We start from the raw sequence: 26,918 nt of genomic DNA on the forward strand, positions 1-26,918 counted from the left end.
GACATCAGCCCAGGCTCTGCCTCTCTGGGTGGGGGTCTCCTGGGCTGCTTCTCGGGGAAGCCCTGACACAGGTGCCTCAAAGACTTATGGGAAACTAACCAAGAAGCAGGAATGGCACATGGCATCCGTGGGACTTGATCTTTATTTTGTTTCCAGCCTCATTGAGGGACATCAGCAGAGGGTGGCCTGAAGGGGAGGACGGAGATGCCAGCAGTACCCCCGGCTCTGCCTGCCTTGCCCAAGGGGCCCAGAGCCTAGGCAGGCGCTTGGCATTCTTCCATCTTTCCTTCCCAGAGCTGGACCCCAACTCAAGGCTGGCCCCAGGCCCTGGTACTCTTTTCTTGTTATCCTCAGTTTCCTTAGCTGAGAAGAGCCAGTCCCAGTAACGGACCAGGCCAGCGTTTGAGGGCTTGAGCCAGCGGCGAGCACATACTCCATGCATACTCTGTCACTCCATCGCAGCTGGGCCTGCTCTGTCCTGCCCCCTTAGAAGCCCTGGAAGGGGCAGCAGCCACTGGGTACACTGGAGACGTGGGCGTGCTCTGCATGGGCTGCCACCTGGAGCACGGTCCCTTGGCCACAAACACCGGAGCGCTCTGTTGGTCCTTGCTGATGCTGGTGCTGGTGCTGGTGGTGGGCCTGGGTTTGGGACCCGGCCAGGTGGCCGAGCAGGGCGTGAATTGTGACTCTGGCTACTGCGGGGGTCCCTGAAGCCACCAGCCCCAACACATCGTCCTCTGTGCCATCTGGGCTGCCCCGAAGAATGAGGGGGCAGGCCCAGGTACTAAGTGCGGACTTGTCCACTAGGTTGCTGAGTAGAACCCCAGTGCTTGGGGACAGGCGTCCAGAGCCAAAGGAGCTGTTGAGTGAGGAGATGAGAAGGAGCACGGAGCCGCTGCTATCCACGGTGGCCAGGACACTGCTCACGGGGGTCTCATTAGCATGTAGGGGTGGCGGGCAGGGGTCAGGGCTGGGTCCTCTAGGCTGCAGGGCTGCCTCCAGCAATGTCAGCAGTTCTGGGCCAGCTGAGGGGCTGGGGGTGGTGAACAGGATGCCCTGGGCCGAAGGTAGCTGCAGTGCTGGCTCCAAGGAGGGCATAGGCTCAGCTGAGGGTCCCTCCAGCCCCAGGTCTCTGGCCAGCAGACTCAGTAGAGCATCCTCAGCAAAGTCTGGGGTGGGGGCAAGTGCTGCCCTGCGTAGCACGGCTGCCAGTTTTGGGTTGGTGGCACGGGCCCCAGGACCCAGGGGGGTCCCGTCAGTGTGGCAAAGTAGTGGACAGAGGCCCTCTGGGCCCTGGGCTGCCAGAGCCCTGGCCAAGGGTGTGTCCACCAGGAAACCCTCTTGAGCCAGTGTGGTGGGGCCCACCAGCAGCCGTGGCCAGGGCAGGCGGCCGAAGCGTGTGTGCAGCAAGCGCAGGGTAGGCAGAGCCGAGGGCAGCCCCAGGCCGGGGGCCAGGGTCTGGGCCGGGCCTGATGTCAGGGCAGTTGAATTGCCTGAGGAGCTATTGTGGAAGAGGCCCCAAAACATGGCACCTGGGGAAGACAAAGGGGTCACACGGGGTCAGTGCCACTCAGTAGCCCCGGTGAAGGGCTACTGACTTGGCCTGGGGCCAGGAGTTACTGACTGGGCCTGGAGACCCACCTGGGGTCAAGATCACATGGACCTAGGATCAAAAGTCACAGCCTAGGGTCGGCCAAGTCCTAGTCCTGCTCACTAACCAGCCTTGAGGTCAGGGCCACTGACTGCCCGGGTTCCAGGTCACCGATTGGGCCCAGGGTTGGGGTCACTGGGGTTGTGGGTCACTGACCTAGCCCTGTGGCATGAGGATGCACTACTGCCAGACACAAAGCCGCTCCAACTCCGGCGTCCACGACGTTGCCCCCGGCAACAAGCAGCTCTTGGCCCAGGTCGGAGCACGGGGCTGCAGCAAGGAAGGGACTGTCATGGGAAGGGGCCGAGTGGTCCTGGCCCTTCCCCTCCCCGAGCTGCTCTCGTCACTGACCTGCGGGGCTGATGATGGCACCATGGTGGTATACGCCAGGGCGGTGGGAGTGCCCGCCGGGGGGCGGGGCCCCAGAGCCCGAGGTTTCTGTAGAGCTAGCCCTGGTGTGGAGTTGCCAGACGGCCAGGGAGAAGCCAACGGCCAGCAGCAGCAGGGCAGCCACTAGCTGAGCCCCGGCCCCGGGCCGAGCACCAGCTTTCTTCCTGCAGAGAGGTTGTCCTGAGCCAGGGCCGAGGCAGCAGCCACCCGGGAGCCCCAAGAAAACCCCGGGAATATTTCCCCAGAGGTTGACCTTGCTTGCAAGAGTGAGTGTAAGTGTGCCAAGGAGAAGGGCTTCCTGGCAGATGGCCCAGCCTGGACAGAAACATGAAGACTGGGGAAACTGAGGACAGCGAGGGAGGGCGTCCTAGAGAGAAGGTTGGAGAGGCAGGGTTGAGCCAGCGGGAGGACAGCCTGACAGGAGCTTGGCAGGCTGAGGAGCGGGCCCAGCCAGGTGCAGCCAGGCCCCAACCTGCTCAACAGGTGCCTCCTGCACCAGCGGCTGGGATTGGGAACCTCTGACAGAGCAGCTGGCAGGGCTGGCTTGGTACAAATGGCCCTTCAGACACACAGACCGCGCATTGACTGGTTCAGGCCAGGTCTGGGGCTGCAGCAAGGGTTCCTCCCAGTCAACCAGAACGTTCCTGGAGCTGAGCCAAGCACTAGGGGCCCCAGAGGGAGGGACACGACCAGCCTCAGTCCTGAGTCGCCAGGTGCCCAGACCCCTCCCTGACTCACCCAGAGGAGTCCTGGGGCTTCCAGGGGCCCGGAACGAGCAGCTCTGCTATCTCCTCCTCTTCCTCCCCAGACTCCCAGCTCTGCTCCCAGAGCAGCAGTTTCCGATAGAGCACGGGCTCCGCTGTGGCTTCCATGGCCCCGGAGCCCGCCCCAGCCGCCTGCCTGCCAGCCTTCCCAGCTGAGTCTCAGGAGGCCCTGCCCCAGCCAGGCCGGTGGGAGGTGGAGGCAGCCTTGGGGAAGGGTGGCGTGGAATCTAGAACAGGTCTGGGCAGGTCACGGGCCAGGGAGGCTGCCTGTCCCAGTAGGGCACAGGGCTTTAGGGGCTCACAGGGCAGGGGACTCTGCTGGGGGGGGATGCCACTCAGGGAGGTAGGAGGAGCCCCGCCCTCGGGCCACAGCCATAGGCCCTGAGTTCCAGGATGCTTGCTGGCTCCCTGTTCAGGGGATGCAGCTCCGGAACCCCCAGGCCTGTTCAGAATGCTAATTCAGGGCAGTGGAGCTTGAGTTGGGACTGTAGCTACATTGTTGCTCGGATTGGGGCTCAGCACTTGACTAGGTTCTAAGTGGAGGTAGGTGTCTGGCTGGGTTCAAGGCTCAGCCTGAGGTTCCTCTAGGATCTGGGGAGCAACTGGAGGTAGAGAAACAGTCATGTGGCTCTTGGCCAGCAGGTGGCGCTACAGCCCCCCCTCCCTTAGGGAGCCACAGCCTGGAAACCAGGTTAGCAAATTCCTTCACTCTGGGACTCACACCAAGGACTTGTTCTGTGGCAAAATCCCAGAATCCCAGAGTGCTATAGGACAGGTTATGGACTCCAGTCTCATTCGTCCTCTAGTCATCTCTCTGCTGACCATTCTGACCCCCTCAAACCTTCCCCCTCTCTCCTGCCTCGAACCCCGAACCCTGCCACTCCACACTTCAGTCTACCATCTTGCTTCCTACTTCACGTGGGCAAGTCAAGGCCGATCCACCCCCAACTACAAACCCACCCTCCACTGCTCTCTCCTCCCCACCTGTTGCCACTCCCTGTCTCTGGTTCAGGCCCAACCCTTCCCGCCGCTTGCCTCCTACTTCCCCAGGGACCTCACTCTCTTTGACCCCCTTCTCTCCTGTAGCTTCACATCTTCTCTACCGGCTTCTTCTCAACAACGTTTAAACAGGGCCGAGTCCTCAGAAATTCCTCTCCTGGGTATGTACCCAATGGACATGTCCTAGAATGTTCATAGCATCACTAATTGGAACAGCCCCACATTGGAAAGTGTCCACACACCCATTATCAGTAGAGGGAGTGGCACAATCCCTCTGGAATACTCTGCAGCGGTGGGGATGAGGGATCTACACTAGTATGCCACAGTACAGGCGATCTTACAAACACACCGGTGCGTGTAAAAGGCCAGGTACCAAAGGGCACATGTCTTTTGCTTCCACTTATATAAAGTACAAGAACAGGTAAAACGAGTTCCTGCCACTAGAAGTCAGGTGGTGACAGGAGAAGGCACGAGAGGGCTGCTGGGATGCGGGCAATGTTCTGTTTCTTAATCTGATGTTGGCTACACGAGGGTGCAGACGGTGAAAATGCCTCCAGCTGTTCATTTATGACGCGTGCACTTCTCTGGAGGTGTATTGTATTGCAAGAAAAAGCATTTTTAAAAGCTCGAGTATTTTCTCCATTTAAGCAACCCCCACAAACATCATCCGTTAACCCCCCTTGGCTCTCCAGCCACGCCCCTTCCTCTCGGTCTCCTCACAGGCAGGTCGAGCTGGTCCTCTGGCTTTGGTGTGCACTAGAGTCACCCAGGAGCTTGTTAAGCCAGGATGCTGGGCTCCATTCCCAGAGAGCTGACTCTGTGGGCTTGGAGCAGGGACCAGGAGTTTGGTTCCCTAACTCCCAGGTGATGCTGCTGCTACCCAGTCCTGGAACCACACGGATCTACAGAAAATCCCCTGCACCTGCTGTCTCCATTTCCTGCCCCCCCTCCCCCAAGCTGCTTTCCATCCCCAACCCCCCAGAGAAACCTTTGGTTTCCAGATTTTCCGATTTTTTTGGACCAATAAAAAAACCAACCAACCAAAGGGAGATAGCAGCATAGGTTGTCACCTCTTCTTTTTGCCAAGGGTGGGATGGGGGAGCACAGTTCCACTCCCTCTACTGATAATGGGAGTGTGGACACTTTCCAATGTGGGGCTGTTCCAGTTAGTGATGCTACGAACATTCTAGGACATGTCTGTTGGGTACATACCCAGGAGAGGAATTTCTGAGGACTCAACCCTGTTTAAATAAATTGCTCTTATTAAAATAATTTGGTTCCACTTCCTGTTAACACAAGGTGGGAAGAAGGTTGTAATCTCAGAATGAAGGTCAGTCCTTCCTTCCTAAGAAAGGGTGGCCGGGAATCTAATGTGCCTGTGCTACCCCATCTCCTGCCCCATCTTCAGTCTGACCTCTGGGCTCCCAGCGTTGGCTCCCTTTGTCCAGCAGACATGATGCTTTGGCCCCAGGTCCAGCCGGTATTCCTCTGCTTCAGAGCTATGTCCCTACCAGCTCTTTTGGGACCAAGGCCTCCATGATTGGGTCATGGGGACCTTTCCCTTTGTGGTCTTTCTCACTCCTGGAGCTCTGGGCCTGGAGGGCATGGCCCACACCCCAAGAGATGACTCTCAGCTAAGCTTCAATCAGACGCCAGGCAGGCTCTGGCGATGAATGGTGGTCAGGCCGAGACATCTTCCGGGGCAGATGGGGCCAGTCATTCCGACGCCGTCAGGAATGGCATTGGCTTTAGGACACCTGGGCCTCATCTAGTTTCTGCCACTGACTCACTCCATGACTGCAGGCAAGTCATTTAACCTCTGGGAGCCTGGACTCCCATTCTGTAAAAACGTGTCTCACAATATCTATCCTCCCAGGGTTATTGGGAGGATTCAACAAGGAAGTACATTTAAAGCTTTTGGGCCACTGTCTGGGACAGTGACCCTCCAAAACACATGAAGTCCTTGCTCCTGTTCTGTGGGCCTCAGTATCACAATGCTGAAATGATGTGGGTAATCCCCACCCCTGCAACCTCTCTCTCTCTCACACTCACAGGGTGGCTCTCAGTCGGAAGTACAAAACTATAGATTCAGTCATGCCTTCATTCCTTTCCCCATTTTAGCTTTCATTCATTCTCTTATCCTAATGGTCCTCATCACTCATTCGTTCTCTTATCCTACTAGTTTTCAACCTCATCCTACTGGTTCTGCACATTAGAATCACCTGGGAAAATCCTCATACCCAGGCAGATCAATTAAATAATTAAGTCAGAATCGTTAGGTTGGCATTTCATTGAGATTTTCTTTTAAAAAATATTTTTATTGATTTCAGAAAGGAAGGGAGAGGAAAGAGATAGAAACATCAATGATGAGAGAGAATCATTGATCGGCTGCCTCCTGCACGCCCCCTATTGGGGGATCGAGCCCACAACCTGGGTGTGTGCCCTTGACCGGAATCAAACCCGGGACCCTTTAGTCCACAGGCTGACATGCTATCCACTGAGCCAAACCAGCCAGAGCCATTGGTATTTTCTTTAAAGCTTCCCAGGTGTTTTTTTTTTTTGTTTTGTTTTTTTTTGTTAATCCTCATTCGAGGATATTTTTCCATTGAATTTTAGGGAGAGGGAAAGACAGAGAGAAACATCCATGTGAAAGAAACACAAGCCCCAACCAGGACCCGGGCAGGGAGGAGTCTGCAACCGAGGTACATATCCTTGACTGGAATCGAACCCGGGACCCTTCGGTCTGCAGGCCGACACTCTATCCACTGAGCCAAACCGGCTAGAGCTCCCAGGTGTTTTCAATGTGCAGCCAAGGTTGCGAACTACTGCCTTCTCTAGGCTCCTAGTCCAGTGATTTCTGCAGCTGGAATCACCACCAGTGATTAAAACATACAACCAGTATGCCGGTCCCTCCCCCGCCCCCCAGTCCCCACCAACGGCATCAGTATTTCCGGAAGTGAGCCTCGATAGTTGTTAAAGCTCCCCACGTGATTCTAAGGTGCGGGCAGGTTTGAGAATGGCTGCTTATGATAATACCCTTGCAGGTGCATTTCTCAGGCATCCCCTGGCCACCTCGTCTGAGGGGCGTGTGCTGGGGGAGGGCAGAGAGGAGCTTGGGAGCAGCTAAGGGTTGGGTGTCCCCTCGTCCACAGAGCACGTCCTCCAGCAGCCTGGCTGCTCCTTCCAACAGAAGAGCTCAGAGGCCAGCAGTCCGCTTTTGTCCGGTCCCTTCCGCTGACTGTCCCACTCATCCTCTCTTCGGCTCAGACCTGCTGTGTGTGTTGACAATTGGCCCGTTGGGCCATGCTGAGCTTTGACTCTGATTATAGATTTGGAGACAATGAAGTGTCGTGGGGATCGAATAATTGGTTTTTCCTTGCAAGGTGACTCTGTGTGATGTGACCAGAATATTGGGGTGTGTGATTTAAGTCACTCGCGGTGAGTCCAGTGGCAGAAACCACTGAAAAGGGCTTTGAGCAAGTCAGGAGCAGCCTCGGCAGACGGAGGCGGCCGTGTTAGCAGGAGTACGGGCCGCGTGCTGGGGCATGTGCACCCGGGGAGGAGAAGTACCCAAACCTTCCAGGGGTTATTGGGTGCTGGCTCTAAGCTTCTAATTCCCGAGTGCCACTGTGGTCCACCAGTCCATTAGCTAGAAGGGGGACTTCAGGTGCTGAAGGGAAATTGGTAAGTCTGGTGGAATTCTTAACTTATCCACAGGCTCAGATTCCCAATCACCAATAGAAAATACAGTTAAAAATAATGAAAATCCACCCGGCTGGCGTGGCTCAGGGGTTGAGCGTTGACCTATGAACCAGGAGGTCACGGTTTGATTCCCAGTCAGGGCACATACATGCCCAGGTTGCGGGCTCAATTCCCAGTGTGGGCATATGGGGCATGCAGGAGGCAGCCGCTCAATGATTCTCTCTCATCACTGATGTTTCTATGTCTTTCTCCCTCTCCCTTCCTCTCTGAAATCAATAGCCAAAGTACATTAAAAATTAATGAAAACCGCCGAAACCGGTTTGGCTCAGTGGATAGAACGTCGGCCTGCGGACTGAAGGGTCCCAGGTTCGATTCCGGTCAGGGGCATGTGCCTTGGTTGTGGGCACGTCCCCGGTCGGGGGTGTGCAGGAGGCAGCTGATCGATGTTTCTCTCTCGTCGATGTTTCTGGCTCTCTATTTCTCTCTCTTCCTCTCTGTAAAAAATCAATAAAATATATATTAAAAAAAAATTAATGAAAACCCAATCCGTGTTGTTCAAGGGTCAATTGTAGTAATAAGAGGTAAGTCAAACTGCAGCTGCTATTCTAGGTGATTCCTTATTGGGGGAAATCAACACAGCCCCCGGCAAATGCTTCATTCTCTGTCCCAATAGGCAGAGAATCCCGAAGTCATTTGTTTTTACCTGGTAGGGATAGCAGCACACCTTCAAAATCTTGCTTCGGAGTTACGGCAACACAGCATCCAGTGGTCATGTCAGGGGGACACACTGTGGCATCCGCTCCCAGACGAGGTGGAAACAGTAGTGCCCTCACCAGACATTTCAGCAGCACGATTCTGAGCCCTGGTCCTTGCTGCATATCCCTCAAGCCAGTTCTCAAACAGCCCCACCCCATCTGTGGGGAACGGGCTGTAAGCTGACACGGTCCTTGCACCTGTAGGGGCTAGCAAGGCTGGCACCTACCCCCACAGATTTCCCAGGCCTGTTTGGATGGCAACTAATCAGTATAACGAGAGCAGCCCCTGCCTACAGAGCTTTCCCAGGGTTTGTTTATATGACTGCTATCAGTAGGATAAGAGCTACTTTCATGGCTTACCAAGAAATATGTATCCAACTAGTGAGATTTATTGTAACAAGAAACCTGTCCTTCAACTTATCCCTCCAGTAGTGATTTTAGAGAAACAAAGAATGTTTTCCTTGTGAGTGATTCCCTGCTTAGTGTCTTATGTATAAAAAGCACTGTATTACTAATAAAAGTTGCCAGAGCTTCTCGAGAGTTCTGGACCTCCTGACCCCGCTGTTGTTTCTCTTGCTTTTATTTCTCTTATTCTTTCTATTTCTTAATTCCCACCTCCCTACCTCAGCCCGGTTCAATCGTCAGGCTGGACCTGACAATTGGCACCTGAACAGGTCACTGAGGACTTGGGACACAGAAGGTGAGGAACTCCTCCGGAAAAAAGAGTGCACTCGTAAAGGTAAGGGAGGAGCATCTTTTTGATAATCGGGAGTAAAATGGGGCAGTTAGAATCTAGAGACAATGCCCTTTATGGGCAAATGTTAAAGTCTATGCTCAACAGTAAAGGAACTAAAGTTACTGACAAGCAAGTAGAAAAATTTTTAAAATTCATTCAAGAAGTCTGCCCTTGGTTTCCTGAGGAAGGAACCGTTAACTTACAAACGTGGCAGAAAGTTGGAGAACAAATGTACAATCATTATAAAGCCTTTGGGCCAAATAAGACCCCGATTGATGCATTTTCTTTATGGAATTCAATACGGGACTATTTAGATCCCAGGTATGATCACAATCAACCATCTCTTAAGCCAGGAAAAAAGGAGAAGCAGTGTACTGGCACAAAAAAGGGGTCTGAAAAAGACAGCATATTAAAAAAGAGTAATGTAAATTTTAAAGACAAATTAAATCCTCAAAATGAGGAGGATCTTGAGGAAGCTACTGCTCTTTGTCATGATGATGATACAGGTGTTGTTCAGGCAAAAGAGGAGGAAGATTATTTTTCTGCTGGAACTGAAGAGGGTAGTGATGTGGAAGATGTGTTAGAACAATTTTTAGAAGCATTAAAGCGTCTTGGCAAGAAAAAGAGAAGCCGTGAGGGCAGTCCCCGGTTCTGTGCAGCGCCAGTTCCACTCTCCCCTCTCCAGATGGCTTTGCAGGAGGCACGAAAGGCTGGTGAGGACTTAGGCATTCACGCCTTCCCCGTTATGGAACGGGTGAACCCTAACTCGGGACAGCGTGAGCGTACTTATGACCCACTTCCTTTTAAAACCCTGAAGGAGTTAAAAACAGCCTGTGCTCAGTATGGGCCTACTTCTCCTTATACTTTAACTATCTTGGAAACTATAGCCTCAGAGGCTCTCCCACCTAATGATTGGAGAGCTATTGCCAAAGCCTGTTTATCAGGAGGAGATTATCTCTTGTGGAAATCAGAATATAATGAAAAGGCTAAGGAGCAAGCTGCTCGTAATCGAGCTGCCCAGATTAATATTTCTTATGAAATGCTGGTAGGAGAAGGAGACTATGCTGATACCCATAATCAAATTCAATACCCCCTGGAAGCTTATGGGCAAATTAATAGAGCTGGGATCAGAGCCTGGAAAAAGCTTCCCACCTCTGGTCAAAAAACAGAGGAGCTCTCAAAGATTATTCAAGGGCCAGATGAAAAGTATCAGGATTTTGTCTCTCGGCTGTTACAGGCTGTTGGCCGAGTAGTAGTGGATGGAGAGGCTGGCATGTTAATAGTCAAACAGTTGGCGTATGAAAATGCTAACGCTGCCTGTCAAGCTGCATTGCGGCCCTATCAAAGAAAAGGGGATCTCTCAGATTATATCCGCATTTGTGCAGATATTGGTCCCTCGTATATACAAGGAGTCGCTATTGCAGCCGCATTAAAGGGAACCACCATTGAAGGAATTCTTCAGCAACAGTTCAGCACAGGGAAAAGTCAAACACACAAGTGTTTCACTTGTGGAGGAACAGGACACATGGCAAAACAGTGTCCCTCTAATAAAGGGGTTAATAAAGGAAATGGCAGAGGTCCCAAACAACCTGGACTGTGCCCTAAATGTAAAAGAGGAAAACATTGGGCAAATGAGTGTAGATCTAAGGCAGATATCCAGGGAAATCCCTTGCCTCAGCAGCAGTTGGGAAACTCCCGAAAGGGGCCAGCCCAGCCCCGACAAATAATGGGGGCACTGTCTGTTTACCCTCCTGCCCCTGTGCCGCCTCAAGGCCAGCTGGCTGTGCAGCATCCAGCCTGCCCCAGGAGCAAAACAGATACAAGAGTTATTCTGAGCAACCCCCGGAAGTGCCGGGTTGGACCTTGGATCCATAAAGCGATATGTATTAACTCCAGAATTGGGACCACAAGCCATCCTTACAGGGGTATATAGACCCACTCCTGAAGGGACGTTTAGCCTTTTACTAGGTAGAAGCAGTTTAACTATAAAAGGATTACACCAGGAGTGTCAGGAGAGGGCAGGGCTATCTGCTCTCCCGCAATAAGATTACTTACAATAAGATTACTTAAAGTTACATTTAAGAATTATAAAAGAACTTAAAGGGAAATGCGAATCTTGGCTAAATTAGGTATAAGTTATTACTTCAGAAAGCATAAAAGAAAGAAAAAATTTGAGATCTGTCTTTCTTTTAAGCATAAACAGAAATTTGGCCAGATCCGTTATTAATATTTCCCCTGAAGTAAGCAGGATATGGGGGAAGGAAGAGACACGTGACGATCCAATATGGATGCCCACTCTCCCAGTATACAAATTTAAAGTTTCCTTTCTTGCCATAAAAAAGCCTTAAAAATTTAGAAATGTATCTGGAATTTCTATGCTAGTGGGGAGAGAACTTAGCTGTAAGACAGAATGCGCGCATAGTCTGATTTCAGACATTTAGATTGTCTTCAGCTGGAATCTCTCTGCAAAAGCTATAGAAAATTAAAAACCCAGAACTGGTTATTTTTCCTAAGAGAAACGGCGAAAAAGTCTTCTTAAAAGAAATTCAAGCTAATTCCAGCAACAAGATTCGCATTTCCATAATAAAGAGATGTTTTTAAAATGCTAATAAACCTTGTTAAAAAGTTAACTTTTAAAACCTTCAAGAATATAAGTAAATTTGTCTCTGTTATAGAATTTATCCAAAGTAAATACTTTAAAATAATTAGAATTGGATTTGAATCTCAGAAATTGTTAAAATATAAATAATATATTGATTATAAAGATCTAAGTAGCCCAGATAACTGGCTATGCCCTTTGTTAATAGAGGAAGGGGTAGATGCCCTTCCCCCAGCAGAGCTACTGGCAAATAAAAAGTAAAGTTTAAATTTGCCTCATAAAAAATCTAGAGGACAGAATTAAATCTATTAATTGATTATGTCTTGTGTTTTAGAAATTTATTCTTAAGAATATAAAAGTGTTATTAATCAAAGAACTGTTAGATGTTTGACTTACAAGCTCTAAAGGTTTAAAGTACATATGAAATTAAGAAAAATTATATAATTATGGTAATTAAATACCTAAAATATAAAAATATGTTTTTGAGAAAATAAAATGTAATGTTTTCTGTAATAATTAAGAATTTAAAATATATTAGTTATTGGTATGATTTTAAAAAGAGGATTGATTCTATAATCCAGTTTAAATATAATTGATATTCTTTAAGATAATTTAGGTATATAATTTTTAAAGCAAATATATAAATATATGCATATATATATATTTAATCTTTCCAAGTTATTTCAAGACTAAGAGTGATTTTTGAGCATCTCATAGGGCCCCGATATGTTCAAAAGTCTGTTCTCTCTTAAAAGAAATATATTTTTTTAATTAAACCAATTGATACTTGAAATCACATGGAAAGCTTTATCAAATAAAAATTAAGATTTTTTACTTATACATATATATTAAATGTTACAAAGGTTTTTGCCTATAAGAAGGGCAAAACAATATATTGCTTAAATATAGCCAAACTTTTCAACAGCAGTAGAATTTCTAAAAAGACAAAAGCCATACTTTTAGATCAGACCAATAAAATATCAAACCTATAAGTTTTACTAAATAAGTTTCTTTACTTTTTAATTAAAGACACCTACTTAAGTTACTTTATAAATTAGCCTTTTAAAATATAATCAAGATCTCATATAAATTAAGTTACATAAGAAACTAATGTTTAAATAATTAAATACAAGTAAAATCTAGGAACAGATCAGAAGCCACCATTTACTACCTAACTTTATGTAGCCTCTTACATTAAGCTAGAGGCGGGGCAACATTTACAGTTTATAAAATTAGACGTAATTTACTTTATTTTAAATAAAGATACCTACTTTAATTACTTAAAAATATTAGCTTATTAAATTATAATCAAGGTTTTTAGCTTAAAGAAAAGCCAATATCTTTATAGGCAATTTAATTAAGTATTCTAAGAAAGTTACTAGGCCTTGTCTATACAAAAAGAAATTAACAGCCAGTTTAAAATTAAATTGCCATACCTAGAGCAAAAAATATCCTTACATAATATAATTCTATAATGTCATTGTAATTTTTGATATTTTACAATAGCATATTTTACATTTATCCCAAACTTACAAACTAATTCTTTGAATATTTAGCAGCAATTTAAAAGGACATAAAAGGATTTAATCCCTTCCACTGTGTGGAAGGCCCGCTGAGAAGGCACCTGAGCATTCTATATTGGCCCTTCTTGCTCTTTTTGCCAAGAGGGACCCTCTTCTCACAATGTAATTGCCCGCAGCTGTTACCTGAGCTCTCTATTCATACTGAGGTTGAAGCCTCATAGTGGCTGGTACCACAGATCTGTCTCTTGCCCAATGGCGTGAGCTGGGCCCTCTCTAGAGAAGAAACCTGGGTTCCCCAAGATATATGATCAATGCCGGGGCCCCGCCAGCAGGCGAGGGGAATCCCAAGGCAGATGCTGGGCGTGGAGGCCACAGGGGCATGTTAATAGTCAAGCTACCAAGGAGACAGAACTGAACCTCACATTACCCTGCTTGGCCCCGGAGGATGGCTGGTTAGTCAATGACGGGTAAGATTCCTCAAGGGAGGAACAACCTAAGACAGGCACAGTCGCAGAGGGGCCATCAGGAGAGAACTTGGGGGTCAACAGAGGTGGGGCACAGAACCTCACCCCCCCAACATTGCAGGGGCCTGAACTCTAGCCCCTTCTGAGGGAGGTCTCCTGCCCCATGGCTGCTTCGCACTTCCCACGCCCAGCCCAGATTGGGACCCAGGTAACAGACAGAGACTTGGCCCAGCTCCCAGCACCCAGATAACAGAGACATGGCTAACAGCAGCTGCACTATATCTAAATCCAGCCTAACACCAGGAATGCTCAGGGCTTTCTCAGGGATACAAATAATCCTTTCCATTAATATTTACAGGGTAAACTAAGATTGTTATTAAAATATTAAATTTAAAAGTAAATTAATAGTCAGCTTTACTATAAAAGTACTTATAATATAGCTAACTAGTCACCTATAGGCTCAACCTTCAAACTACAGCAGAAAACACAGAGCAAAAAACAAAGGTCCTTCAAACCCCTTATATTTCAGTAGAAATACAAGCTCTTATTTATGCCTTAACAGATTTTACTATGAAGCCCATCAACATATAGTAATAGTACTTATATAGTAAGTATAGCAAAAATTATTAAAACAGCTACTATAGGGCACACTAATTCAAAGGAATTTTTCATTTAATTTTCAGCCTTTAAAATATTATTTAACAATAACAATTTCCATATTTTATTAGAAGCAATGTTCTCAGTATATTATCCACCTTCCTATACCAACTTTAGGGGTAAATCCCCAAGGACTTAAACCTAATCATATCTAGCAGAAGAATGTCACTCAATTGTAGAAAGAACCATTCATACTCTTACAATCATTTACTAAAAAACAAAAAAGGGGAAGAGATTGTGTTTTATATCTTTCCAGAAGGAGCAATGCAGCCAATTCGGGTGCCAGAGTGTTACGTGTGTCACCGCAATGGACTCAGACAAGCTCCTGTGTCCCTTCACTCAAAAGGACTAAGTACTACCCTAATAACAGCAAAGCAGAGGAAGAAGAAAAACTGAAAGCTACGCAAGGGACTGAGGTGCCAACATAGAGTCATCTGAAGAAGTTAACAACTGAAGTGCAGCAGATTATGGAAAAGCAAGAAGTTGAAGCTACTTCTTCAACCATGTTCCTGCTCATGCTAGCATCTATTAGCTGCCAGTCTTCTACAAAGTTTTAAGCAGGCAAACAAAAGACTCTAAGTAAATATACACCAGGAACACCAGCAGCAAAAGAGACTTTCTTTCATTTAGTAGCTAAAAATATTAATATGTCCATAGTTTTGATTTCTCTCTTATTATTTTATTATTATTTAATAGCCATAGTTTTGCTCTTAACATTCAAGTTCTAAAAATGATAACATGTATATAATTTAATTTTGCATTGGTATTGTTTTAATATTAGAGCTTTGTTATTGATATTTAAATTTTACTTTTATTATTAGTAGCCTAAAAAACAGATATCAGTAGATTACATGGAGAGATTCAAGCTATTAATGATGCAGGTTGCCTCCTAGCTAAGTGGCACAGAATATTTTTGATAAAATTCTAAGCCTCATGTCTTTTCATAGATTACAATCATTTATCTGGTCTCTGTCAATTATTGTTATCCTTGCTCTCGTTATTCTCTGTTTAATTCCAGTCTGCTTCCGAACCATTGGATCCAGCATCCGGTCCCTGCAAATAGGACTACATGAACTTCGCTTAAAAGACAGAGAAGGGGGATCTGTGGGGAACGGGCTGTAAGCTGACACGGTCCTTGCACCTGTAGGGGCTAGCAAGGCTGGCACCCTACCCGCACAGATTTCCCAGGCCTGTTTGGATAGCAACTAATCAGTATAACGAGAGCAGCCCCTGCCTACAGAGCTTTCCCAGGATTTGTTTATATGACTGCTATCAGTAGGTTAAGAGCTACTTTCATGGCTTACCAAGAAATATGTATCCAACTAGTGAGAATTATTTTAACAAGAGACCTGTCCTTCAACTTATCCCTCCAGTAGTGATTTTAGAGAAACAAAGAATGTTTTCCTTGTGAGTGATTCCCTGCTTAGTGTCTTATGTATAAAAAGCACTGTATTACTAATAAAAGTTGCCAGAGCTTCTCGAGAGTTCTGGACCTCCTGACCCCGCTGTTGTTTCTCTTGCTTTTATTTCTCTTATTCTTTCTATTTCTTAATTCCCACCTCCCTACCTCAGCCCAGTTCAATCGTCAGGCTGGACCTGACACCCATCCACGTTCTGTGCGCACGGACCGTTCATAAATGTATTTTCTTTGCAATTCAGGCAGAAGTGTGGCTTTTGCTTACAGCTGGTGCCACTGATGGGGGCACACACAGCTAGGAGTCTCTGGAGGGCAGCAGACACATGCACTTGAGAGGGGGTGGTGCCAGGTAGAAGCAGCACATTGACCTTGGCTCAAAGGCCCTGAGGACCTAGCGGGCAAGGGCCATATATGCTCTCCTGACTGCTGGCTCCCAGGTATAGTGTGTCTCAGACCCAGACTTAGAATGGGGGAGTTCAACTCCAGTAGGAGGTCGTTGGTCCATTTCTTTCTTTCTTTCTTTTTTAAAAAATATATTTTATTGATTTTTTACAGAGAGGAAGGGAGAGGGATAGAGAGTCAGAAACATCGATGAGAAACATTGATCAGCCGCCTCCTGCACACCCCCCACTGGGGATGTGCCCGCAACCAAGGTACATGCCCTTGACCAGAATCAAACCTGGGACTCTTCAGTCCGCAGGCCGATGCTCTATCCACTGAGCCACACCGGTTTCGGCTGGTCCATTTCTTGTCTGAATATTCCCAAAGCAGAAGACCTGAGTCAGGAAGTAGCTTTGGTGTCCCTTTCCTGGCAGCATCTAGGTCTTTTTTCACTGCTTTTATCTTTTGTCATAATGTTCCAGTTGCCTTTGGGCCCAGTCCTATCCTCGGGCTGAGGGCCTTATTTCACGTAGACACTACCGACTGTAGTGGGTTTGCCAGGTTTTCAGCTGTCTACTCTCTATTCTGTTTAATAATGGCATCCGGATTTTCTACTGGGGAATTATTCCCCTCCCCAACTCCTTCCTATTGTGTGGAGTTCCAAGATTAAGGGCTGATCAAGAAAAAAAAAGTATGACCACCAGGTGGCGGTAGCACTCAGAGAGCTGTATGTGGGTGCCTGGAGAGGCTGCCTGGAGGGGAAGTCCCCAGTTGCAGAAGACCTTCCGGGAATGGGCAAGGGACCTCTTGGGGGAGAAGGGACTCTGAGAGGGGATTTCCGTGGGTGTCTAGGTCCCTGGAGGAGGGGAGTCCCTGGTCAGAGGACTCTGAAGGGCAGCAGTGGCTTGGGGTCTTACATCCCTGAGGTTTGTCGTATCTGTGGCCAGTAGACATTGGGTAAAGTTTACAAGGTATGCAAAGCAGGCAGGCACTAAATGGCTAAAAATATGCTTATTCAGGCTATACTTAAAGCAATTGGATGCATACAAATTTGAGTCTGCCTTCAGTGGCCTTTTGAGCTGTCAGGCCCCAGCCTGCTATGAAGAAATAAACACCACAGGGGCCAATATACAGGGCTCAGCCATAGCCCGTTCATCTGACAGAGGTGTACACTGTCAATACCTGCCTCCCACCACTCTCCCCCACTACAGAAGCAAAGCCCCCCTCCAGCTACCGTACTGGTAGAGCCAAGGACGTGCATGTGGCTCAGCCAGTTAGACAAGTACCTTCAGGGCTATTCCGTTGGGTGAGTGACTTTCCTATTTGGAGATGAGACTCATGGACCAGCCTGGTCCTACCAAGAGACCGTACCACGCTCTGGCTTCGTAATCTTTTAGAGCAGGCTTTGTCATCCAGGTTACTCACCGAACCACAGAGCACAGAGGTGATTGAGTGGCAATTTCCCCAATTCTTCCCAAAAGTTTTTGCCTTTTCTCTTTCTTCCTTCCTGGAACTCAGACTCTAGACCTAGGCCGTGGGGATGGGAGCTACACTAAGGAGCTAAGAGGAGCCTGCGCTTTGATGACTTTGCAACCAGCTACGAGCCCTAGGCTGCCTGACTTTAGATTTCTTGTCACAAGAGAAAAAGAACCCCCTATTTGTGAAGTGTGAGGCTGAAAAAGTAGGACTCAGAGGGTGCCATCTTAATGCAATTAAAAAAAATTTTTAAATTGATTTCGGAGAGGAAAGGAGAGAGAGATAGAAACATCAACGATGAGAGAGAATCATTGATTGGCTGCCTCCTGCACGCCCACACTGGGGATCGAGCCTGCAATCTGGGCATGTACCCTGATACCATAACCTCCGAGTTCATAGGTCGATGCTTAATCACTGAGCCATGTCGGCTGGGCCATCATAACACAATTCTATTTTTATCTCCCAATCTCCATTGAAACTTGTTCTGTGGGGATGGTTTCTCACCACCCTTTGCCTTGAACAAGGGCGGGTCCATGTCTTCTCTGGATACTCCATTGGTAAAAAGTTTCTGGGTCACTTCAAGTTATAAAAGTCTCGTTCCAGTAACTGCAATTTAAAACACCAGCCAGAGCCCGGCCGGCGTGGCTCAGTGGTTGAGGGTTGATCTATAAACCAGGAGGCCATGGTTCGATTCCTAGTCAGGGCACATGCCTGGGTTGTAGGCTCGATCCCCAGTGGGGGGTGTGCAGGAGGCAGCCGATCAGTGATTCTCTCTCATCATTGATGTTTCTATCCCCCTCTCTCTCTCCCTTTGTCTCTGAAATAAAAAAAATATATATTAGAAAAACACACACACCGGACAGAGTGGTCAAATTCATGGAGACGAGGGGCAGAATGCTGGTGCTGGGGGCAGGGCAGGGGTCGTGGGGAGTCATTCTTTGGTGGGTAGAGGCTTCAGTTGGGCATGATGAAAATGTTCTTGAGATGGATGTACAACAACGTAAGTGTACTTGGTGTCACCGAATTGCGGTTAAAATGGTAAATTATGTTATTTACATTTCACCACAATAAAAAAACACAAGAAGAAAATGGAAGTTCCTTTACGGTTAAAAACTTCTCCCTAGCATCTTCTTGGTCTGTTTTGGGTTGGCAGCATGCAGCAGGGAAAAGGGTGTGAGTGTGAGTGTGTGTGTGTGAGAGAGAAAGAGAGAGAGAGAGAGAGAGAGAGAGAGAGAGAGAGAGAGAGAGAGAGAGAATGTGTGCGTATCTGTTTAACTCTTTCTCAGTTTCCCTTCCCCTCACTGCTCATACACCCTGAGATTCTCTTCCTCACACACTAACCTGCTTTTTGTTCCTCGGGAGCTAAAGAGAGAGGAACAGGGCAAGAAAGCTCTTGTTCTGACCAGTACTGTGTGAGCTGCCACAGTCTCCCCAGGCTTGGTGTGTGTGTAAAGCTGACTCCTCACCTAGTGGGCTCTTCCGTAGGTTCTTCCAAAACCCTTTAGCCCATACCCGTGGTCGGCAACTGCGGCTCGCGAGCCACATTCGGATGTGGCTCGCGAGCCGCGGTTTGCCGCTCTGTTGACTGAGTTTGCCGACCACTGGCCCATACCATGATCAAGGTAAGTCCCGGATGTGGTGAACTGGTAGCTCCGGCTTCAGCTTCTTGCTGCTAAGGTCTCATCTCTCCTCCAGGGGGCACTGTTGGACAGGTTTTAATAGGGCTCCATGTATGTCTTTGCTCTTCCAATGGCTCATATCTGGACCATAGACATTCACACATCCTTTTTTCTCTCTCCCCCATAGATTTGAGGGGTACCAGTTTCCAGTGCAGCAAACTGTTTTCACTTTATTATCTTACCTTATAATAGAGAAACATGCAAATTGACCGCACCTCCGCTATGCCCATGATTGGGCCAGCGGAGGCTGAGGGCGGGACTCCGGGTGGCCTGTCGACCATTGATAAAATCAAGATGGCGGTGCCCAGTGGCCACGCCCGAGCCGCTGCTCCCCTGGGGTGCCTGGGGTGATCGGCACCCCGGGGGGCGTGGCCGCGCCCATGACCGCTCCCTGGGGGTGCCTGGGGTGATAGGCACCCCTGGGGGGCGTGACCACGCCCATGCAGCTGCTCCCCGGGGGTGCCTAGGGTGATCGGCACCCCGGGGGGGCGTGGCCGCGCCCGTGCCCGCTCCCCGGGGGTGCCTGGGGTGATCGGCACCCCGGGGGGGCGTGGCCGCGCCTGTGCTGCCGCTCCCTGGGGGTGCCTGGGGTGATAGGCACCCGGGGGGGCGTGGCCACGCCCGTGCAGCTGCTCCCCGGGGGTGCCTGGGGTGATCGGCACCCCGGGGGGCGTGACCACGCCCGTGCAGCTGCTCCCCGGGGGTGCCTAGGGTGATCGGCACCCCGGGGGGGCGTGGCCACGCCCGTGCTGCCGCTCCCCGGGGGTGCCTGGGACGATTGGCACCCCGGGGGGGCGTGGCCGCTCCCCGGGGGTGCCTGGGGCGATCGGCACCCCGGGGGGGCCGTGGCATGGGGGCGTGGCCGCTCCCCTGGGGTGCCTGGGGCGATCGGCACCCCGGGGGGGCGTGGCCGCGCCCGTGCCTGCTCCCCGGGGGTGCCTGGGGTGATCGGCACCCTGGGGGGGCGTGGCCGCGCCCGTGCCCGCTCCCCGGGGGTGCCTGGGGTGATCGGCACCCTGGGGGGGCGTGGCCGCGCCCCTGCTGCCGCTCCCCGGGGGTGCCTGGGGCGATTGGCACCCCGGGGGGGCGTGGCCGCGCCCGTGCCCGCTCCCGGGGGGTGCCTGGGGTGATAGGCACCCGGGGGGGCATGGTCACGCCCGTGTAGCTGCTCCCCGGGGGTGCCTGGGGTGATCGGCACCCCGGGGGGCGTGGCATGGGGCGTGGCCGCTCCCCGGGGGTGCCTGGGGCGATCGGCACCCCGGGGGGGCCGTGGCATGGGGGCGTGGCCGCTCCCCGGGGGTGCCTGGGGCGATCGGCACCCCGGGGGGGCGTGGCCGCGCCCGTGCCCGCTCCCCGGGGGTGCCTGGGGTGATCGGCACCCCGGGGGGCGTGGCCGCGCCCGTGCTGCCGCTCCCCGGGGGTGCCTGGGGCGATCGGCACCCGGGGGGGGCGTGGCCGTGCCCGTGTAGCTGCTCCCCGGGGGTGCCTGGGGCGATCGGCACCCCCTGGGGGCATGGCAAGGGGGCGTGGCCGCTCCCCGGGGGTGCCTGGGGCGATCGGCACCCCGGGGGGCGTGGCCACGCCCCTGCCATTGCTCCCCGGGGTTGCCTGGGGAGATCGGCACCCCGGGGGGGCGTGGCCACGCCCGTGCCTCCGCTCCCCGGGGGTGCCTGGGGCGATCGGCACCCCAGGGGGCGTGGCATGGGGGCGTGGCCGCTCCCTGGGGGTGCCTGGGGCGATCCGTGTGAGAGGGATGTCCAACTGCAGGTTTAGGCCCGATTCCACAGGGATCGGGCCTAAACCTGCAGTTGGACATCCCCCGAGGGGTCCCATATTAGAGAGGGTGCAAGCTGGGCTGAGGGACACCCTCCCCAGTGCACGAATTTCGTGCACCGGGCCTCTAGTAAGAACCATAATAGGCCAGCGAGTCTGTCATGCATTCTATTTTTAAAAAAATTGATTTCAGAGAGAAAGGGAGAAGGAGACAGAGAGAGAGAAACATCAACGATGAAAGATAATCATTGATCGGCTGCCTCCTGCACACCCCCTGTTGGGGATTGAGCCCGCAACCCAGGCATGTGCCCTTGACTGGAATCGAACCCAGGACCCTTCAGTTGGCAGGCGATGCTCTATCCTTTGAGCCAAACCAGCTAGGGTGATTTTAAAAATCAGATTTATTGAGGTATAATTGACATAAAGTAAAACTCACCAATTTTAATGTATAAAGCCACAATCAAGATAAAGAACATTTTCATCACCCCAAAAGTTTCCTTGTGTTCCTTTGCCATACATCCTCTGCAACCACCAATCTGATTTCTGTTCCTACATGTTGGCCTTTAAAAGCAAAGGAATCATGTTTTAAGATTTACATATTACAAATGGAATAATAAAATATGTAATCATTCCTATCTGGCTCCATTCACTTAGTATAAAGCCTTTGGGAAACATGCACATTATTGCATGTATCAGTAATTTTTCTTTTTATATATCCACTAGAGGCCTAGTGCATGAAATTCATGCATTGGGGGTGGGGGGTCCCTCAGCCCGGCCTGCACCCTCTCCAATCTGGGACCCCTCAGGGGATGTCCGACTGCCGGTTTATGGGATCCTATGGGATTGGGCCTAAACTGGCAGTCAGACATCCCTTTGTAATCTGGGACCGCTGGCTCCTAACCGCTCACTTGCCTGCTGGCCTGATCCCCCTAACTGCTCTCCCCTGCTGGCCTGATCCCCCTAACTGCTCTCCCCTGCTGGCCTGATCACCCCTAACCGCCTCTGCCTTGGCCCCGCCACCATGGCTTTGTCCGGAAGGACATCTGTAAGGTTGTCCAGAAGATGTCCAGTCTAATAAGCATATTACCCTTTTATTAGTATAGATTGATGGAGATTGGACTATTTGCAATTTTTTATTATGAATAGAGCTGAATGAAAGTTCTAGTTACTCTGTGTTCTTGGTATCACTTAGTATTGTCAGTTTTTAAAATTTCAATGTGTATATGTGCAGTGGTATCTCATGTGGTTCTAATTTGCATTTCCCTAATGTCTAATGATGTTGGAAATCATTTTATTTGCTTATTTTCTGTTCATATATTTTCTTTGGTGAGATGTCTGTTCAAATCTTTTGCCCATTAAAAAATAAGTTATTATTGAGTTTTAAGAATTCCTTGTACATTCCAGATACAAGTCCTTTACTGGATAAACATGTTTTATAAATATAGGGTGTCTCAAAAAATGTATGTACAAACTTTGAATAATCCTAAAGGCAGTGCTTATTAAAATACATTTCATTTTATTTTATTTTATTATTTTAATTGGTTTCAGAGAGGAAGGGAGAGGGAGAGAGAGATAGAAACATTAATGATGAGACTCATTAATCTGCTCCCTGCTGCACGCCCCCTCCTGGGGATTAAGCCTGCAACCTGGGCATATGCACTTGACCAGAATTGAACCAGGGACCTTTCAGTTCGCAGGCTGATGCTCTATCCACTGAGCAAAACCAGCTAGGGCAAAATACATTTCATATTCAAAATTGAGCTATCAGCTGTTAAAGTGTGTATACATTTTTTGGGGACACCCTGTATGTTTTCTCAGTCTGTGGCTTGACCTTTGGTCTTCTTTTTCTTGCCTCTCCCCCTGCCCTCTAATGCAAAAAGCTTTATTGTTTCCATTGGTCCAGTGCATGGGAGAGGGCTCGCGGGTGGTTAAAAGGATGCCTGCTGGTTTCAGGGAGAGGCTCAGGCGAAAGCCAGACCCCAGGGGAATGCATGGGGCCTCCCAAAGGCCTCTGGCTCCAAGGCTCCCAGTTTGTTCCCTCCAAACACTGTGGGAGCGAGAGACAGATCCGGGGTCACTGAGGGTGCTGCTGCCCTTTCGTTTTCTTAATGGCATCTTTTGAAGATCAAAACTTTTTATTTTTGATAAAATTCTGTTTATCATTTTGCTTTTGTCTAAGAAAGCTTTGCCTAATCCCAGGTCATGAAGATTTTTGTTCTTTGTTTTCTTCTGGAAGTGTTGTATTTTTAGTTCTTATAGTTAGGTCTAAGATTAATTTTTAATTAATTTTGGGGTATGGTGTGTGGTACAGGTCAAGGTTCATTTTATTTTTGCATACAGGTGTCCAATTATTCCAGCTGCGCATATATGTGTATATCTGTGTGTGTGTGTATATATATATATATATATATATATATATATATATTTGATTTCAGAGCGGAAGGGAGAGGGAGAGATAGAAATATCAATGATGAGAGAGAATCATTGATTGGCTGCCTCCTGCACACCCCCTACTGGGGATGGAGCCCACAACCCAGGCATGTGCCCTGACCAGGAATCGAATCACCACCTCCTGGTTCATAGGTTGATGCTCAACCACTGAGCAACAGCAGCCGGACTCCAGCTGCATTTTTAGAACTTTTTGTTTGTTTGTTAATTCTCGCCCGAGGATATTTTTCCATTGATTTTTAGAGAGAGTGGAGTTGGAGAGAGAGAGAGAGACATTGATGTGAGAGAGACACATGGATTGGTTGGGATCGAGTTTGCAATTGAGGTACGTGCCTTGACTGGAATCAAACCTGGGACCCTTCAGTCGAGGGCCAACGCTTTATCCACTGATCCATACCGGCTAGGGCTCCAGCTGCATTTTTATTTTTTATTTAAAAAATATATTTTATTGATTTTTTACAGAGAGGAAGGGAGAGGGATAGAGAGCTAGAAACATAGATGAGAGAGAAACATCGACCAGCTGCCTCCTGCACACCCCCTACCGGGGATGTGCCCGCAACCAATGTACATGCCCTTGACCGGAATCGAAACCGGGACCCCTCAGTCCGCAGACCGACGCTCTATCCACTGAGCCAAACCGGTTTTGGCTCCAGCTGCATTTTTAGAAGAGATTTTCCCTTCCCCACATTTCAAGATTTCTTGAAAGGCAATCAACTATATGTGTGCGAGCTTATTTTTGGACTCTTAATTTTGTTCCAGTGATGTCACTGTTTATTCTAAACTGAGAGAAACCTATTTTGATTACTGTAGTTTTAGAGTGAGTCTGAAAATTGAGTAGTTTAAGTCCTCCTACATATATATTTTTAAAATTTTGGGATAAATTTTGGAATTATCAATTTTTAAGAGAGAAAGCCTACAGAAATTTTGATTGGGATAGTAAGACTCTATAGATGCATTTAGGGTGAATTGACAACAACATTGATTCTTATGACTTGTGAACATGGTATATCTCTCCATTTATTTAGGACTTCTTTAATTTATCTCTGCAATGTTTTGTCATTTTCCATGTACAAGTCTGTTAAATATTCTGTTAAATATATCCTTGAGTGTTTTTTTTTTTTAGTTTTCTCTTATTGTAAATGGTATTGAGTTTTCTGCTATTGTAAATACTATTCTAAGTAGTATTTAAAAAAAAATTCAGTGTCCAACAGTTTCTTGCTCATATAAAGAAATGCAAGTTAGCTTTCATATATTGACCTTTATTCTTATATCCTGAGACCTTGCTACACTCAGTTACAGTAGATTTTTAAAATAGGTTGCTTAAGATTTTCTGCATGGACAATCATGTTTTGTGAATAAAAGAGTTTTACTTATCCAACCTGTATGCCTTTTTAAAACCTTGCCTTATTGCACTAGCTGAAACCTCACATTTATAAGATTTAAAATAGCTGTTCTAGAGTCTTTACCTCCTAATTCTGTCATCTCTGTCATTTCTGGATCTGTCTACACACACACACACACACACACACACACACACGCACGCACGCACGCACGCACACACATTTGATTTATCCATTATTCTACTGATGAACAATGAGGTTGTTCCCATACCGTGGCTGTTGTGAATACTGCTGCAGTGCTTGGTATATTACAAGGTCTCTCCACTCTGGCTGATGGAATAGGAACTATTCCCACTTCTGTGTGAACGCCAGACATTGTTTGGCCTACTATTTTATGGTGGTTCTTTCCCTTGCCTTGGGTAGTGTCCTCTCGCACATGAATATATCAGTTCTTACTCCAACCCTCCAGGAGAGCCCCCTGCAGACATCTGGTGCTCTATCTCTAGGAAACTCCTTCCTCCACAGTACTTTGCCCTGCAAATCCTAGCTGCCTTGACCTCTGAACTCCAGCTCTGAGCTAGGGTGTTTACATAGTGCGTTGGTCTTCTCTCTGTTGTTCAATGTCTGAAAATATGCTTTATATATTTCCTCCAGATTTCTAATTGTTTACAGGAGGCCTGGCAATTCTTGAGGCAGGTAATCCTTCATAGGCGGAAGTGGAATTTCCCCTCATTCGATTTCTGAGGCATGGATCAGAGACATTCTACTATGTCCTCTGCGTTCCTGAGGACCCCTATTGCATCCTCAGCTGAACCCCTAGATCCTGGAACCATCAGCAGCTTATTGATTGATTGGACCTGTGGTAAGCGACAAACATACCTCCACTCCTTTCCCATCACTGGGGGGAGGGTGGTGGTGGGAATCGCTGTGTAGATCCCTCCAAAGAAATACCACCTCTGTTTTTTAACCCCCTTTAGCTTCTCCAACTCCTTTTGTGAGCTGGATGGGGTGGTCCGCCGAGGTTCACAAAACTGGTTTCCATCCACCTCCTTGGCAAGTCCTGCTTTGGTGGTGTTACCCCACTCTGCAACGCAGGAGTCACTGGCACCCATTGTCCTGGGGTCTAGTCAATACGGAGACAGGTTCTCATGTCTTGTTACACTTGTTTAAACCACTGCAGGCAGGTTTCTGTTGAAATTTCTAACTCATATAAGCCTGGAGAAGACAATAGCTCCTGGGACACATAGATAATTTTGACCTAATTTGGGCAATTGAGTGGGACTGGGTTAGGGGAATGACAGAGAGCTTCTGTTGGACTGGGGGGTGGATATGATGGGGATAGGGATAGAGTGCACTTCGAGGGACTGTGGGGCTGAGAGAAACCGACAGGATCTAGGGACACTGGGGGTAGTGGGAGTGGTTAGGACAAGAGGAGGGCTCAGAGGGGCTGGAGGTCATGGAAGGATTGGGAAAATGAGGGGGGATGGAGCTGGGGAGGCTGGAAGAACCAGGAGGATGGAGGGGACATCGTTTTCACATGGAAAGAGAAATGAAGCAAAATGGCAGCTAGGGGGAGCTGGAGAGGACTGGGTGGGGCTGGGAGTGACCAGCAGCTGTTTCTTGTATAGAGAAAATAACTTGTTTCTTCCTTTGATTGCGGTAAATAGACATGACAGGTACCATTTTAAGCATTTCTAACTGTACAGTCAGATGATATTAGGTACATTCACAATGTTGTGCAACCATCCCCTCAAATCCACCTCCAGAATTTTCCCATCTTCCCAAACAGAAATCCGTTAAACAATCACTCCCCCTTACCCCCAGCCCCTTGTAGCATCTATTCTACTTTTTGTCTCAGACAGAGAAAATTTAAAGCCACAATTTCCTTGTCCCTAGCCTTCTTCCTTACAGAGGTATGGGGACTGGGAGGCAGGGACAGGCTGGGGAAAAGGGGGTTTAGGAGAGACTAGGAAGCCCTGTGCAGAACTGAAGGCACTGGGTGGATGGGTAGGGCTAAGAGAGCCTGGGGCCTGGGAAGGGACTGGAGGTGATGTGTGTGTGTGTGTGTGTGTGTGTGTGTGTGTGTGTGTGTGTGGAGGGGGCACCTCACGGGAGGCCAAGGGAGGCCTCAACCCTGTGGCTGTGTGCAGGATCTTCTCAGCAC

At 48.8% G+C, this 26,918-nt stretch overlaps 1 protein-coding gene across 1 annotated transcript; it reads right to left on the minus strand.

The window, feature by feature from the left end:
• Positions 1–124: 124 nt before the first annotated feature.
• GGT6 (gamma-glutamyltransferase 6) lies at positions 125–2,975 on the minus strand. Its single transcript, XM_079797107.1, has 4 exons — positions 2,780–2,975; positions 2,003–2,205; positions 1,808–1,921; positions 125–1,532 (listed from the first exon to the last, which is right to left on the minus strand). Exons 1-4 carry the CDS (start codon positions 2,911–2,913, stop codon positions 487–489), a joined length of 1,497 nt encoding a protein of 498 aa, XP_079653233.1. The 5' UTR covers positions 2,914–2,975; the 3' UTR covers positions 125–486.
• Positions 2,976–26,918: the final 23,943 nt, after the last annotated feature.

This window comes from Cnephaeus nilssonii (assembly GCF_951640355.1).
Source record: "Cnephaeus nilssonii genome assembly, chromosome: 19".
In the NCBI taxonomy this organism is placed as follows: domain Eukaryota; kingdom Metazoa; phylum Chordata; class Mammalia; order Chiroptera; family Vespertilionidae; genus Cnephaeus; species Cnephaeus nilssonii.

Coding starts and splice junctions, on each gene's coding strand:
- GGT6 (XM_079797107.1), bottom strand. CDS start 2,913: ATGGAAGCCACAGCGGAGCCCGTGCTCTATCGGAAACTGCTGCTCTGG. Junction 2,206..2,779: donor AAGCCCCAGGACTCCTCTGG/GTGAGTCAGGGA, acceptor ACCTCTCTGCAG/GAAGAAAGCTGGTGCTCGGC. Junction 1,922..2,002: donor TGCCATCATCAGCCCCGCAG/GTCAGTGACGAG, acceptor TCCTTGCTGCAG/CCCCGTGCTCCGACCTGGGC.